The sequence below is a fragment of the Tiliqua scincoides genome, chromosome 6 (genome assembly GCF_035046505.1).
Source record: "Tiliqua scincoides isolate rTilSci1 chromosome 6, rTilSci1.hap2, whole genome shotgun sequence".
In the NCBI taxonomy this organism is placed as follows: Eukaryota; Metazoa; Chordata; class Lepidosauria; order Squamata; family Scincidae; genus Tiliqua; species Tiliqua scincoides.
In genome coordinates this window covers 68,241,663-68,259,509 of record NC_089826.1, presented here as the reverse complement: position 1 = coordinate 68,259,509, position 17,847 = coordinate 68,241,663, and the positions used below count along the sequence as shown (strand labels likewise).

General features: G+C 41.7%; 1 protein-coding gene across 5 annotated transcripts in view; it reads right to left on the bottom strand.

The window, feature by feature from the left end:
* CORIN (corin, serine peptidase) overlaps nt 1-17,847 on the bottom strand; it is a 128,590-nt gene that overhangs the window by 77,087 nt on the left and 33,656 nt on the right. For all 5 annotated transcript variants that reach the window (XM_066632035.1, XM_066632036.1, XM_066632034.1 and 2 more), the window contains 2 exons: nt 15,566-16,003; nt 8,461-8,671 (listed from right to left, as the gene is read on the bottom strand). In XM_066632035.1, coding sequence (XP_066488132.1) covers nt 8,461-8,671; nt 15,566-16,003 — 649 coding nt within the window. The remainder of the gene's footprint in view (nt 1-8,460; nt 8,672-15,565; nt 16,004-17,847) is intronic.

Genomic DNA, 17,847 nt, shown 5'->3' with positions numbered 1-17,847 from the left:
CTATGTGTATCTATCAACAGGACCTAAAAGGGGACCTAAAATCACTCATGGGAATGGGGCCAAACAATATTTCCTTTCAGTCTCTTTAATTTTATTTTTTAAAAGAGCATTTTTCTACTAAAGAACTATTTATCTGTAGTAGTACAAGCGTCACTTCACTTGCGTAACTTTTTTACTATAATGAAGTGTATACCTCAGAATACAAATTATTTGACTGAGTCAAGATCACAGCCTTAACTCTATAATTTTCAGCTGGACTACTGTCCTGCTCCCTTTGAAACATAATTTTTTGTTCTCTTTGAGCAGCAATTCAAAAAATATTTATAGAATTTCATTTAATGGGTCACACAGGACTAGAACTCTGCATAATCCTGGTCCTGCATGATATTACAGGCCCAGTGGAGTTTGCTCACTTATAGACATATTGGTGGCCATACTGTATGCTATGGCCCACTGATTTTTTTAAAGCAGCTTGTTAAACAGTAACAGTCATCCTGCTCCAGAAGAAGAATGGCATAGATACATTTATTCCTCAAGTGAAAAATCCCTTGGAGCATCCTTGAAGAAAGTGCAGATCCCTTAAATCAGTGGTTCACAAACTTTTTCAATTGGTGTCTCCCTTGGCCTAGTGGGCCATTAGCCCCAGCTCCCCATTAGGGCTACAATCTTATACAACAGTGGTTCCCAAACTGGTGGGTTGCAACCTACCCACCAGGGAAGCACTTGTCCCTGGCTCCTTAAGGGCTGGAGCGGGACAGGGGGATGGTAGGGATGTGATCAAGAGCAGCTTTGGGGTGGCCCAAGGAGCTTCACTAGGAGGAGGTGGTGGGGAAGATAAGCAACACAAGTGCCATTGTGTTTGTACAATCCAATCACAAATTTGCGTCCACTCTGTCTGCCACAGAGATTGTCCCTTTTCAACATGGAATTTCCTCAAAATACATTAACTAGAGTTTGCAAATAAAAGAGGATCTGAGGCCGAGATACAATCACAGGTATAATCCTTTATCTCCTTGCACTGCACTGGAGAAAGGAAAAAGGAATGTGAGCCTGAGGATGCTGTATTCAGTCTTGCTTCCATATGATGTCTGACATGAGCCATTGTGCCCTCCTTTAGAACAAAGAAGCAGGTTACTTTCAAGATAATCAGGATTAAGAACATAAGAACATAAGCCCTGCTTATGTTGGCCCTGCTGGATCAGGCCCAGGGCCCATCTAGTCCAGCTTCTTGTATCTCACAGTGGCCCATCAAATGCCTCAGGGAGGGGGAGGTAGGGCCTGAAGTGACTGAGTAGTTGTGTTTTTCTGAGCTCCTGGAAAGCTCTTGGAAAGCACACTATTTCTTCCCAAAATCGTGGGTCTGATGAAATCCGAGGATCAGTGGCCAGGAGAGACCTTGATCCTACTGATGGTGTACAGTTTCGGAGAAGAAGGGTCCAGTCAGGGACTGTTTTTTCTCCAAGGGAACCCAGCCATCGATGTCGGTGATGGTGAGGATTCAATGTTGAAATTAAGCCAAAGGCTCCAAGCAGGGAAGGAAGCTGAAAGAAGCAAGTGAGTGTTGTGTGCGTCTGGCATTAATTGACTGCCTGATTAAGCTTTTGCCTGAGAGAAGGAGGAGGAGGGGCAGGCTTTCCCCCTCCTGGGAGAAGAAGAAGGAGGGGGAGGCTTTCTCTGCTTATTTGTTTGTTGATATGAGAAGAAGCTTTGGAGGAGACCTGTGGAGCTTGTTATGGAAATATGAGTGCATAACTCTAACTTTATAAATCTAAAATTTGTTGGATTACAAATTAACCATCTTGGAATACAATTATTGTTGTGGAATGTTCAGTTTCATTTTCCTGTGGAGAGCTTGTGGAGTGCCTGTGGAGAGTGGCTGGAGACCTGCATTTTTTTTTGTTGTTTTGTAAAAGTGGTTGATTGTTTACATTCCTTTGATTATCTTCTGGAAAGGAATGCTGTTGACATAGAAACAGATATAAATAATAGAAATAAGATATAAACAACAGAAATAACAACATCAGGGACATCGAGTGGACTAAAAAATGACACTACAAGGACAAGAACAGGACTTTGCAAGTGAAGTAAGAAGAAAGAAGATATAAGAAGGAAGAAAAAGGATGACAGGAAAAGAAGTGAAAGTTAGGAGCTCTTCTGCCCCGAAGTCTAGCTTGGGAAAACTAACACAAGAGGAACCGAAAGGGAAAGAATGGAAGCAGACAATACAAGACAATATAGAGAAATTAGTGGCGATGGGACAGCAACAAATGAATCAATATCTGTGGGTTCAAGCTAGTTTGGATGTATTAACTACACAATTAAATGTTCTTAATGTGTAACTCAAAGATGTTATATCCGAATCACATGAGAAAAAAACAAAGGATTATGGAAAAAGTACTGGAAATGGGAAAGCAACAAGCAAATTGATATTTACAAATCCAAATTAGTCTGGAAATCTTAATTAAACAGACAAAAGAGTTTAATACACAACAAACAGGAGAGGATCAACAAAAGAGCAAAGAAATGGAAGATCAAAACATTGGAGACAGGACAAAACAAACAATTGGAAGAGATGGAGATATCTTGGAAGATAAAGACTCAAAAGTCACCAAACCAGAAAAGAGAAGAAATACTTCTTCTAACTGATGCAGATTGGATTGATCAAGTGAAGGAAGAAGAAATACTTCAACCAACTGACATAGATTGGAATGATCAAGTGAAAGAGATGACTCATCAAGATGTTGTGTCAGAAAGAAGAGCGAGTACATTAAACCATGATCTGTTAAGAGGAATTCATGTGAAATTTATTAGAAAAAAAAGATAAAGTCTAGAAGTTAAAGTCTAGAGAAGAGAAGAGATTTGGCAGACCTGTGGATATTTAGGTTGGAGACAAGGGAATAGATAAAAAGAAAGACAGTAATGTGCTAATTTTATATGCTAGAAATTAAAGTTTATTAGATATCAATGAGAATATATATAAGCTTTATAGGTGATATGTAATATGTATAAAAATTTTAGTTAGCTTGACATTAATAGAATTTTAGAGGATAATTTTAATGAATTAGAATTAATTTTAGGTGATATTGCTTTGGATGTTTATGTATATGTTTATGTATTTAGTCATGAGGATATATTAATTTTGGATGTTATAGATAGAGAAATGATATATGTAATTATTCGGATATTAAAAGTTGTTAAAATTTAGTAGATACTGGTAGATACAATTAATATGTGATATTAATTGTTGTGAGGATTTTATATGCTAGATACTGGAAAGACACGAAGATCCCAATGAAAGATGAATTAATAGAGAAAATAATGAATGTGGCAGAAATGGGCAGATTTTTAGAGAGGGATCAACAGGTTGAAAATAAAGTTGTAGAAGTATAAGATAGGGTATTTAGATGAATCTATTATATATATTATATATGATATGATGTGATAGATAAATGATATTAAGAGGCTAACATAGAAGAGAAACTGGATTAGGAAATATGTAATGATTTATTAGTTATAGTGATGTATGATATCTTGCACCTTCTAATATTGTGTTTATGTTATGTGTGTTTGTTATTTTTGTTTTTGGAAAAATTAAAAAAAATTTTTTTTTTAAATGCCTCAGGGAGCACACAAGATAACAAGAGACTTGCATCCTGGTGCCCTCCCCTGCATCTGGCATTCTGATGTGACCCATTACTAGAATCATGAGGTACTTTATAATGGGTGATCAGTAACTTTGAATTCTTATGCAGCATCCATATCTGTATTCCATCAAACGTTATAGCCAAATAACCAGAAAAGGAAATCACAACTGCCTTATGTAACCAAAAAATGAATTTCCTTAACTTAAAACTGACCAATGAGACTGATTGTTCCAAGAGCCAATGAAATGTTATTATGATACAGCAGAGAACCAATAAGGTGTTAGTATGAACCAGCTGTCATTTCTGTGTATCAGAGCTAATACTGCTTATTCAGTTGTGTGAATGTCATCAAGCTGGCCACTGGTGTTTGGTTGGTTACTGATTTTTTGAGTGATCTGTACTCTTATATATTTAAACAATCAAAAACAAACAAATAAAGTTAATGGGGTTTATACCAACCCTAGTGATGCTACTGCATCTAAGGGCGCAATCCTAACCACTTATGTCAGTGCTTTCCAGCACTAGTTTCCAGCACTGACATAAGGGCAATGCGAGCTCTGAGGTAAGGGAACAAACATTCCCTTCCTTTGAAGAGGCCTCCGTGAGTGACACCCAACTGCAGGATGCAGCACATGCCCCATTGGCACCACTATGCCAGCGCTGGAAAGCACTGACATAAGGGGTTAGGATTGCGCCCTAAATTGTGCATAGGATATGTAATTTTGAGCCCAATCCTAACCATGTCTACTCAGAAGTAAGTTCCATTATAGTCAATGGGGCTTGCTCCCAGGAAAGTATGGATAGGATTGCATCCTTATTCTGTACGGTTTGGTACAGGAGGAGTTCATCATGGAGATGACACAATGAACTCTAGCACTGGGTGACTCAAACTCTAGTGACACAGCTGCATATAGTTTTATATAGATTATTATTCAGGGTGAATGAACATATGGAGGGGGACAGTGGAATTTCAGCAGCTGGTCCTGCCACATTGGCACACATACCCTGTGACTTGTATTCAGACTATGCATGTGAAATCTGCATATGCAGTTTTAGATCCTATGGAACCCTGACTATTCATCTGTATCGGACAACTGACAGGAGAAACTGAACTTCTCTCCAGCATGCAGCTATTAAAAGCACAAGAACACCCTATTGGTTAGCTGATGGAGTGCACACTGCATCCAATGGTGAGGGAGTGACCATACGTCAACCAAAGGTAAACAAATATATGTTTTATTCATCTCTGGGTAGACTTCCTGGCCATCTATGGGTATCATTGTACCCACACCAGCTATATAGCTGGCCTATATCCAAGGTGGGAAAGAGGGCAGGGCAGGCTGAAAAATGGAGGACAGGAAGCAGTGTGCACATTTGCCACCAGGGTCAACCACTTCAGCCTACTCACTGGCTCCTGTCTTCCCACTTCCCTCCTCCAGAATGCCCCCAAATCTCCCCCTCCCTGCCCTGCTGCCAATGTACTAACACAGATGGGGTCTCCCAGAGCTGCTGGCATGTACCCTATATCTCTTGAAGTTTGCAGTAGCAATCTAGAAGTGTGTGATAGTGTCCTGGGTTTCAGGCCACCACAAAGGATCTTGCACTACCAGAACTCCAGCAGCACAAGAACATTAGAACAGCCCTGCTGGATCAGGCCCAGGGCCCAGCTTCCTGTATCTCACAGCGGCCCGCCAGTAGCCACAGGGAGCACAAGATACTTACATATGGTGCCACCTCCCTGCATCTAACTTTCTATTTATGTTCACACACCCCAGCAAAGATACCAGATTGCAATTGGGTTCAACTTGTTGTACTTTATTCAGCCCAGTGACCAATTTTTAATGCATGAAACCTACTGAATATACCTTCCCTCCCTTGCTAGTCTGAGGTAGGTGAAAAAACTGCCATCCATGGCCAATTCGAATGACAAAAAAATTCCTACATAGCCCTCAAAATAAGCGATCAGCTAATCTCAATTTGTACATACCCATCATGTCTTGTAACCTGTAATGGAATTTTCCTTCATAAATCTGTCCAATCCCCTTTGAAAGTTATCTAGGCTGGATGCCATCACCACATCTGGCAAGGAGTTCCACAGACTAATTATACGCCAGGTAAAGAAATATTTTCTTTTGTCTGTCCTAACTCTCCCAACACTCAATTTTAGTGGATGTCTCCTGGTTCTGGTGTTGTGTGAAAGCATCCCTCTATCCACTCTGTCAATCATAATTTTGCATGTCTAGATCATGTCCCGCCTCAGGTGCCTCTTTTCTAGACTGAAGAGCCTCAAGTGCTGCAGCCTTTCCTAGTAAGGGAGGTTCCCCAGCCCAGCAATCATTTTGGTAGCTCTGCACCTTTTCTAGTTCCACTATATCCTTTTTAAGATGTGAGGACCAGAACTGAGCACAATACTCTAGGTGCGGCCATACCATTGATTTGTACAATGGCATTATAATATTAGCTGACCCAGACAAGATTGGGCTGGTTATAGACAGGTTCAAATCCCTCCCCCCCCCCTCAGTCTGATCCACTCCACAGGGTTTTTATAAGGATAACAAGGTGGGAACCCTGTACAGCACTCTGAACTCCCCAGAGGAGATCTGGAAGAATTATAATACAGGAAGAGCCTCTTTATCTGCAAGGGTTCTGTTCCTGGATCCCCCATGAATACTGAAAATTGTTGCTAACGAAATCTGCAATTTTCAGAGTCCATCTGTGCTCCGGTCACATCCAGAATCCATCTGAGCCTCAGGCAGGCTGTGCACCACCTCACACAACCTTTCCAAGGCTCAGCATGGCTCTTGCAGTGATTTTTGAGTGACTTCTGGTTTTACAGAAAGTCACCCGAAAACCACTACGGGTGGCTTTCTGAGCCTTGGAGGGGTTGAGTAATGTGTCATGCAGCCTCTTTGAGGCTTAGAATGGCCCCTAGAGTGATTTTCAGGCAACTTCCAGATTTTCAGAGCCCACCTGTGCTCCCGACAACTGTGCTCTGGTCATGTCTGGAATTCTTCTGAGCCTCGTACAGGCAGCGCACCACTTCACGCAGCCTCTCCAAAGCTCAGAATTGCCCCCAGAGCTATTTGAGAACAACTTTCAGTTCTATAGGAAGTTTCCCGAAAATTACTGTGGGTGGCTTTCTGAGGTGGCTCCGAGGTTCAGAAAGCCTCCCAGAGGCAACCAGAATGAGGTTCCAGGTTTGTCTAGGAGATCTGCAGGGGGGCATTCCAAGGATTTGGCATTCACAGTGGAGTGAATTTGTGGATACAGAGGCCCCACCTGTAATTTATTTATATAGGAGAAGTAGTATTCATGGGGGGGGGGGGAAATGGCTTTGCACAACTTTTAAAGAAGTTAAATTTACATATTTAATTGATTAAGATCAATAAAGATTAGAAGCACCTAACAGTGGCTGCATCATGCACAGAAATTCGAACAAACTGATTCACAGGAGTTTCTTGATTCAAATTATTCAAACTGTTACAACACAAATTAATTGTTCCTGAGCAAACATAATACAGCTCAGGAGTGTCAAATTCATTTCATACAGTAGGCCAACTAGCATTCATGGTGCCTGCTGAGGGCCAGAAGTGATGTCAGTAAGCAGGAAGTGGTTCATAATCAGTGATCAGTACTTTGGGATTCTTATGGAGCATCCAAAACAAATAAAAGGAGAATAGTATTTGAGGATCATGAACACATGCAGGATTCTATCCCCAATTTTTCAACCAGCCCCACCCCCATTCTCTCCTTGGACCTGTTGACTAGAAATAAGCACTTTTTTCTCACTTAGCAACTCATTTGCTGCAAATGACAGAAGAGAACATACACAAATCTTGATCATATTTTCAAGATATGAGGGAGCCCAATTATCACACGGTCCACTCTTCTAGAAATGTCACTTCTGCTGAGGCACCCATTTTGCAGCTCAGCAGCTGAGAGGTGCTCTGCAAAGTAACATCTTGGCAGAAGTAACGTCGCTGAAAGACACCCTGCATAATTGGGCTCTCCCAGTCCATTTGCAGCTTCTCCCTTTCTAACCTCTATTGGTCTGCCTCTTCCCCCATATTGTTTCTTGCCTTCTGAGGTTTCCTTCCATCTCTCCCTCCCAACACCTTGGCAGAAGCAACACTGCTGAAAAGGCTGAACTAGGAGAGCCCAATTATTATGTGGGCCACCCTTTCAGCAGTGACACTTCAGCAAATCTGAAAGAGTGACCCCCATGATAATTGGGCTCTCCCACTGCCACCTTTTCACCAGTACCACTTCTGCCAATGTGCTGCGTGCAGATAAGCAGCTGGTGGTACTACTGGGAGAGCCCAACTATCATGTGGGCTAGACAAATAGCTTCCACGGGCCTTATGTTTAACCCCTCTGGTATAGCTTGCTCTTTGCAGAACTTGGCAGAAAACCGTTGGAGATACCTGTGGATGGCATACTTGTTTTAGTGAAATGATTACCCTACTAACTGGACAAAAAGGCACCTTTCAAAGTGGTACTCTCTAATATTTAGCAGGGGGTGAGTAACTAGCCCTCTTCGCCCCAGTATTGCATCCTTTCCAGTGCCTGTTGCTACTGTTTATTCTGTTTTATTTTAAAGATTTGGAGTCCTTTGGAGACAGGGAACCATTTATTGATTCGCTTTACTATGTGAACCATTTTGTGAATTACTCCTGTTGAGAAGGGGTATATAATATAAAAAAATTAAAAAATAATAAAGATCATAAGGCCTAACTGCAGGCTGCATTGCAATGATTAGATATGCCATATTTTGCTACAGCTAGCTCTAATCAGTGACCAATTGGTTCCCAAATACCTGTCATCACCATCATGGATGCACTCAGGAAGAGCAAGACTACAGCCGAACAGCATGATGTGTTGATAGCAGCTGAGGCGGTTGAGATAACTGAAGAACTTGAGAAATTTTTCCATTTCAATGCTTTTGACAATGGAAAGGACTGGTGTTAAAGTGGTGTAGTTGTAAGGCAGCATTTGGCACTGCCTGTAGGTGATATTTATGCAGGAACCTGTGAAAGGAAAACACATTTGGGGCATGAACCAACAATGTTGTTATACTGATAGCCTACACCCAAAATTTGGCTGTCTGGGTCACCACAGTATGCTAAGTTGGGGCCCAATCCTATCCAATTTTCTAGCACTGGTGCAGCCACAATGCAGCCCCAGGGGAAGGAAACAAATGTTCCCATACATTAAGGGGGCCTCTATGACTGCTGCCCCACCACAAGAAGCAGTGCATGACCCAATGGCACAGCTGCACCGAGACTGGAAAATTTGGATAGGATTGGGCCCTCAGTCTTTGCCTTCTCCTTTTGTACTGGCAATTTCTTGCCACAGTTTCTTGTGTCTTTTCTTCAGTCTTGGTCACCTGCTCTTTCCTTTGGTTCAGGTTTCTCATTTTACTACAGACTCTGAACCCCCTTTTCACTGTGCCTACAGACTCTCTGTCCTTTAGCTCCTCTGTCTTTGAAGATCTTTTTTTCCATTCCTCATCCTGCTCCATAAAACTACACCTGTCCCCAAACTGGAGTGAAGTTTTAATCTCAGCTACTTACCATTATGCTCTTGATACTTCCCTTTCCTTCACAAAAGCGAATAGCTTTGGTCCCTAGGCACATGGAATGTCTTTGAACATTCCGGACCATCACTTCAGCCCCTTGGTATCAGAGGCTTCACTGTCACAATCATAATAAAATAAAGATGTGCAGCCCAATCCTACCCATTGAGCTCTGCTAACAGAACGCGCATACTGCCAGCAGAGCTGGCACGACCTAGGCATTTCTGCCTGGATACTTGCAAATGCTATTTGATTTTGTGCTACTCTGCTCTGCTCTGCTACTTCTTGCCCTCTGTTGAGAGCTCTCCTCATTGACCCTGAAAGGGAGTTTTAGGAAGGGTGGAAAGGCCTGCCTTTTCCAGCGCACCTACCTCTCATCTCCACCTTCCTCCCTTCCCCATTATGCTGGGCCTGATTGCCCCCCAGAGGAATTAGGTTGCTGCATTTTTTCCTGCCTTGGCTTGCAGATCTCATTTGAACTCGCAGCACAGCTATGAGTTTACTCCTTGGCGCTACTCACAGCTGTCTTAGTGAGTTCACCCAACATGTGCTTGCCATGCTGCAGCAGGTACCTGGCTTTCTGTGAGCTTAAGGGGCAGGGCTCCCTTCACTCCATGGAAACCAAACAGACAGGCTACTTGTCCCTCAGTGGGTTGTTGGAACTCACCACCTGTCATTCTCTTGCTTTCACAGTTTCCAGATTCCCAGAGTGAGTTGTCTCCCAGACAGGAGGACCCTATCATCTGAAAAAGCTCCCTTTCACAAATAAATCCTATACTAAATCAACTCTTACGGCTCTGGTGGCATACTATTTCTAAATGCCTGTTTCAGCACATGTTCCTAACTGGTGTAATATTGTGTTTATGTAGCAGGCTGGAACAGCAGTTGATAGAAGCCATCCCAAGCTCCATTTGCTGGTGCAGCTGGTCTTAAAACCAGCCTGTTAGAAATAATAAATATGGAACACAATGTTCTTTTGCCATGATCACCTTGCTTCATCTAGGCAGTCCTGTACAATTGGTCTGTAAGATATGCATTTGCAAAAATATGAAATGTATTCATGAATACTTACATATTTCAATTCCTAAGTTAGAAATAAAAATATTTTCTTTTGTATTATTTATTTAATGAATCAAGACAGCTCCTCTCAGGGTTCACTTGTTCAGACCTTTCTATAATAGACTGAGAGCAAATAAGCTGAACTATACAATAAGACCAACTTGTTATATAAAATTCTACAGGTGGGGCCCCAGTACCTGCAGGGGATCCGTTCTTGGACACCCCCAACCCCAGATACCCAAAACAACTGATCAGCAAATTTGTGGCTTGGGGCTTCTTACAGCTGCACTCCAATCACCTTTGGAGGGTTTAGGTTGTTATGTGTAAAACTTGGGCTCAGTCTGAGGAGGACCAGAGGGAAAACTGCTGCAGGAGAGGAGGCTGCAGTACCAGCAGAGGGAAGGTAGAGGCTGCTGTGTGCAGAGGCCTATAAAAGGGGCTGCACAAGCAAGGAGCGGATAGACCACCAGGGAAAAGCTGCTGTGAGGAGCCTTGGAGAGCAAGCTCTGGAGAGGAAGAAAGCTCACCAGGCGACCTGGGAGAGAAGGAGCTGCAGAGCGGAGCTGAAACCTGAGAGCTGAGGAGAGAGAGCTGCAGCAAGGAGCCCCTGAGAGAGCCACTGAGAGCCAGGGAGCAACCAGCCAGCCTTTGCCTCAAGTCCTGCTGCCTCCTGCCTGTCTAGTGCCTGCCTCAGGTCCTCACTTAATCAGGGAATTTGGAACAAGGGTGTTGTTATTTGGGTCAGGTTCCATTCCTCACAATAAAAGCCTTAAAGTTACGTTGGTTTCAGCGGTCTCTTTTGATCCAGCATAACAAGGTTAAGCAAAGTCTGGCTCAGCTTGGGACTGGGGGACAGGCACTTAATCAGATCCGCAGATAGAAAAATCAACAGATAAGTAGGCTCAACATGTATAACTTGTTTTCCCAGAGCAAAAATTTTCTTCATTGTAAAGGAATTTATAATTGCTTTATTATCAGTTTATGTATAGGCCAATTAATCTTTGTTAACAAATTCATAAGGCTGTATTATCTAACTTCTACTGAATTCATGTACTTGGGCTGCCTTTAGTATGAAAAAATTAAAACTGACAGCCCAGTCCTACCTAAACCCCTTCGTAGCAATGCAGTGGCACCTACACAGCTTCCGCTGCAACCTGTGGGAGATTTTTTGCTGCTGGAGGTCTCCTCAGGCGACATTTGTAAACCCCAGAAACTGCTCTTGGGCAACTCAGACATGTTCCAGCTCAGTCACTGTTACAAGTCCATGTTGCTCCATGCAGACACATCAGGCTCAGGAAGGGGCTCAGGATTTGGCATGCACCACAGCCACTGGGCCCAATTCATTCCCTACCTACCTCCTCCCCATTCCACCCCTTCCCTGCTCTGTTGCATCCCCTGCACAGGGCTTACCTGTTCCAGCGAGCCTCCCAACAGTCACCAGCATGCACAGGAAGGCACTAGCTCAACTTGCCAGCAGCTTGCACTGCTGCAAAGCACTTCACAGCTGCTTTGCAGAAGCCTGCACCTGCAGAATGCACATTTCTCCAGCACTGGAGAAATCATTTGGATTGGGCCATGAGGCTGCAATCCTATACACAGTTACTTAGGAGTAAGTTATTGGACTTACAGAAGTACAGCATAGACCTGCCTAGGATTACACTACAAGCAATGTGAAAGGCACAATGCTATTGGCATAGGATTATATCTCCACCCTAATCCTTAAATTGTAGTACGTTATTTAATAAAGGTGTGGCCTGTTCTGTCTTCTTTTTTATTCACCTTTTAAAATAAGAGTTATGTGTTCAAACACTACCTGAACTATTTATGCCCCAGTCCTATCCACACAGTATGCTGGTGGATTGCAAATAGATTTTTCTCTTCGTTGTGCTTGCCTAAGAAATAAGTCCATAAATGCATATTAGACTGTTAAAGCGACCATCTTAATGCAACTTCCTTAATAGTATTCTTGAACACTGCGTCAATTCATAATTAAACCACTGTGTTGAATATATTTTCACCAAAGGCAGATCATCTTTGGTAAAGATAAAGTGGAGAAGCAGAACGTTCAGCTACAGCACAGCAAGTGATCGTCAGGGTCATTACTCAGTTAAATCAAAACCAGTATTCACCAGAATGCTCAAAGGGCACACACTGAGCAATCTTTCAGCCATGGAGGAAGAATAACTTTGATCCAAAGAGAAAAAGTTAATAGTGATGCTCAAAAAAAAAAAAAAAAATAGTCTAAGGCTGCAATCCTGTTCACACTTACCTGGGAGTAAGCCCTACTGACTTTAATGGGACTTACTTGAGTAGACAGGCATAGAATTAGACTCTAAAACTCTACTGTTTCTTTCAGTATTGTGCCAAAATAAGGTAATTACTCCTATAAAACTAAGGTGCAATTACAACTTTCTTCCAAGAGTGAAATTGGCTAATCAGTAGCCACAAGATCAATTCTGCAGGTGAAACCAGCAGTTTTCAACTCCAAATGCCTTTACCCCAAACAGCTATGGAAGACTTAAATGAACTAATGCCTCTGCAATTCTTAAATGTTACCTGTAAACAAATTTTATTTCATTATAACCTTCAGCCTTTTAGGCTATAATCCTATCTATCCACACTTATATAAGAGCCCAATCCTATGGGCTGTTAATGATGGTGGGACTAATGTCCCACTGGTGTAAAAGGCCCTGTGACAGCACAAAGATTATACCACTGCCAAGCCATTTGAGATCACTACCACAAGGAAGCTGAAGTAGCAGATCCTTGCCACCATGGACAATAGAGAGCACCAGGGGAGGTAGGCTGGTGCCAGGTAGCAGTTGAGGGGTGGGAGGAGAGTGGAGAGGAAGAAAAACCAAGGGGCACATCACCCAGTGCGGCCCACACCCCCCACACAACCTAGTAATGCCACTGCTTTCAGGTAAATGTGCATACTATACATATTTTTTGAGGAGCAAGGCTTATTGAACACAAGACTTAATTTTAAGTAGACATACTTAAGCTTTGGCTCTAAGTTGCCTCTATTTTTCTCCCATCATGCTGCTTATATAGTCTCCCATAAGTGAAGAAACAGATGGCAGAGGTGAATTTCTTTCTCCAGGCAGAGCTTGAGAAAAGAATGTTTGCACTGCTGTCAATAATGGTTTTTAGCATTTAATAACAGCTTGCAAGTTTATAGTTGAGAGTGAAGCAACAAAATAAGCTTTTTGTTGATGCAACTTTTTATGGTAGTTAGGGATAGTCTCTAATTGTTATTTGTTGTTTAAGATGTCTGCATGTGTAACAAATGGAAGCAAGGAGGAAATATTGATAAAGTTATAAGAAATTAAAGCAAGCTACATGAAAGAGGAAGATGTTATCCAATACATGTTAAAATCAACTGAAATTGCAAAAACAAAACACCATGCACTCAGCGGGGATGATTTCCAAGTTCTAATGTTATTCCTAGAAATAGAAATGAGTTATCAGGCAGCTATGCTCTCCTATAGGCAAATTAACACACCCTTTCAATATACTCTTTTGTGATGTTCAAATGAGAACTGTCCCTCTTGCAGAGGAAAGGAGGAAAATATATAAAATGATTGAAGCAATTTCAGCATGTGGTTTATTGGGTATTCAATTGTTGCAGAAACAGTGGAAGTTAATATTTCCTATCTTATTCAATGGAGCTTCTAACACTGACAGAGCAGATTTCCAACAGGTGGAGCCAGATCCAGCATCACTGGATTCCTTGCACTCTTTTGACATTTCCCATACATAATCAGGTGGAATATTCTGAGAGCTTACTGCAAGATGGAAGATGAGGTTGTCCTCTCTTAAGCCATCTGATTACATATAAAAGAAGGTAATGTAGTTCAGCCTGTACAACTCTCTTTGGTAGGAGAGAAGTCACAATGCTCAATCTTCCTCTAGACGAGAGCAACATTTACAGATCAGGTTACAAACAGCCCACATTTTATTTGCCTTTGTCTGTTTTTCATCAGTTGTGCACAACAGTATCAACTTATGTATATAAAGTTATTTATTTTTTTCCCTTCAATTTGCAGGTTATATATGGCGTGGGCATCACAGTTACCAACAAAGAACTTGTAATTACCCTGATTCATATGGCTAGTATACTTTCTCTCATAATAAAGATCAAAATTATAAGACAAGTAAGACAAGGAAGTAAGTTTTATAAAGTTCAACGTTTTTGGTTCACATTTTCAGGGCACTGTTGTAAGTCCCATTTGATTCCATTCTGCCAGTGTATGAATTTTATTTATATATGGAAAGTGCTTTGATTCATATAGACTCAACCCCTGTCACCACCCAATTCTACCCTCCCCCGCCCTTGTTCTGCCTTCCCACCACAAGTGGACACATGTTCTGTTGGTGGATTGCCTGGATAGGATTGGGCCGAAAGACACAGAGGCATCAAGTCAACTAAATTAATAGCAATTAAAGTCCTGTTAGTCTTTTTATTCAAGTAGTTTCAATGGGACTTAAGCAAGACCAACTTAGTTAGGTGTGAGCAATTATTTATTGCATGATCAACAGGCTCTCAGTGGAGTAAGACGCATGAACAAATGAGCAAATTAAGAACTGAAACGTTGAACACTTCAACAAGACATGCTTAATGTACTTTACTTGCTAAGTAATTACACAAATATGCTTATGATTTTCCTTTAAAAAAAACAAAGACCTTAGTATGCCACCCTTGCTTGGATCTGCAATAAACACACCTTCAGCAGTATAAACATGTATCATGTTAGCCATCCAGTTAAGAATGGATTAACATTAAAGGAAGTTATTGTGTTACATCCACACAAGGAAATGTATACCAGGAACATGCAGTCAAGGAAAGCAGAAACTCGCATCTGTCATACATAGCCTTGGCCTCCCCGTGATTGCGTGCGTAATCTTCCTTGCTGCCACAGTTCTAGTGTCTCCCTGTGATACAGACTTATAGATGTGGCAGTGGAAGCTCAGTTTCCCCTGTAATTGCACATGTGCACATAAAAATAATACAGAAGCTTGGTCACCGGGATGTTTGGCAGTGTGTGATGACATCATCTCATGACTGCCATACTCCCATGTCATCAAGCGCTGTGCTCAGCGCCTCTCCAGCCTTGGACCTCACCACATGTCACTGATGTATACATGCATAATGTATACCCAAATTGACCAATATTCCTTGGTATCCATGAGTCTGAGAAGTATGTATCTGTCAAAACAACATTAACTGTATATTTCTGTATTTCTTCTGTCTTAAAATTGAAGATTCACATTAATATAAACTTACTTTTTTTCAGATCTACTCCTTGCAAAGTAGATGGACTGGTAGGTTTTAGCACAGGCACAGAGGATATCTTGTCTATGACCTTGATGGATGTGTCTGTGGTCCATACAGTTTCCTCTTCTATACTGGCTGATGACCAGGCATTGACAGCAGGTGCTTTGGTCAAAATTCTTTCATCAGTAGGACTGGTGTTCAGTGTTGGAGTCTGCATGGCAACCTGGGCAGTTCCCTTCCGTACACTAAAGTTTGTGTGTATTTGGTCAACGTATAATAATGGGTTTGCAGTCCAAGATGGCGTCTGCATTTTGTTGCCCATGGAAGGAATCACATTCGATCCACTTTCAGTCATATTTGGAAAAGGAATGTTAGGCATCTCAGTGTCATCATCAGTACCAAATAAGTCACTTCCATTTGAATAAAAGCATTTTTTCCCCAACACACCTGCATAAAAGAAAAAAGTACACTATCCAATCAACAGCCAAAATTTATCACAAACAAACATTCCACACAATAACTGTTGCAAGACTTGTGAATACCAACTGTGAAAACCTACATAATAAATCACTTCTCCAAAGCCTCAGAGATTTTAAAAAAATTTGAGATAATTAAAATGCAATCAGTCCCTAAAAAACCTCACTGCCCAAGCTGATAAGCAAGCCTAAATATAACACACAACAGAAATAAATGCTTTAACCCTAACTCACAAAAACGTCGCAGAACTTTTCAAATGTTGGAATACAAAACAGGAAGGGTCAGGAGGTTTGTGGTTTTGTTTTTTTTTATTCTATGCATCACTATTATGTGGTTAGAAATAGAATTCCTTCCATTGTAACACTTACTAGTCTTCACATTGTCAGTTGTATATCTTTAGAAAGCCATTTTACAGTTATATAGCTGAGCATATCTTTACCATAATGCTATTTAAAAGGGAAAGTAGACATTGTTTGCTATGTATAACATTTTGCAATTTAAAATTCATGCCTAAAATCAGATTCATGAACTGTTTGAATTCCTATTTTGATACTCTGAATTCTTTTTTTAAAAATACAATTCATATTCCATACTCTCTCCCACTTTGTCTAGACCTCTCATTAGTTTCTTTTTTTGGTTTTGTTTCTGCCTGTGTAGCAGTGGCTGTAGGTCTTTCTTAGTTATCATAAAGTTCTTAGGAAAACTCAACTTGCCTGTGTATTTATTTATTTATTTATTTATAGAATTTATATCCTGCCTTTCTGTCCCAGTAAAGGGCAATCAAGACTGCTTACATACAAAATAATATAAAAACATAAAATATATAAATATGTATAAAATAAAACATTTAAAAACAATAAAACACAATAAAACTTGGAATCCAAAATTAAAATAAATAAATAAATAAAAATAATAACCATGCCTCTTTGTGTCAGCATTAAAAGGCTTTTTAAATAAAAAGGTCTTAAGCCCCTGCTGAAAAGACTCTAAAGAGGGAGCTGTTCTCAGTTCCAGGGTAAGGGAGTTCCACAGATGGGGAGCCACCACCGAGAAGACCCTCTTTCTTGCCGCCATCCCCCTCACCTCCACTGGTGACGGCATAGTCAGAAGGGCCCCCTCTGATGACCTGAGAGGATGGGTCGGATTGTATGGAAGGAGGTGGTCCCTCAAATACCCTGGACCCGAGCCGTATAGGGCTTTAAAAGTTAAAACTACCACTTTGAATTCAGCAGAGAAATGAACTGGCAGCCAGTATAGCCGCCGAAGCAGCGGCCCGACTGAGTCGAACCGACAAGCCCCAGTAACCACACGGGCAGCTGCGGTCTGCACTAATTGTAGTTTCTGGACTGTCTTCAGAGGCAGCCCCACATAGAGCATGTTGCAGTAGTCTAATCTGGATGTCACAAGGGCATAGGTCACCATGGCCAGGTCTGAACGACAGGTATGGTCGCAGCTGGCTAATCAGCCGAAGCTGAGCAAAGGCTCCCCGGGCCACAGCCACCACCTGGGAATCCAGGAGCAGCTGCGGATCCAGGATCACCCCCCCAAGCTGCGGACCTGCTCCTTCAGAGGGAATGCAACCCCATTAAGAGCAGGACGGTAGTCCAATACCCAAGTCCTGGACGGTAGTCCAATACGTGGTCCGAATACTTCTGGACCAGGAGAACCTCTGTCTTATCAGGATTCAATTTCAGCTTGTTCGCCCACATCCAGCTCCCAACAGTCTCCAGACAGCGGTCCAGAACCGGTATGGGATTGATTTATTCCTTCAGCTCTGCTAATAAAAAAATACACAAGGCTCTCTTCAACTGAGC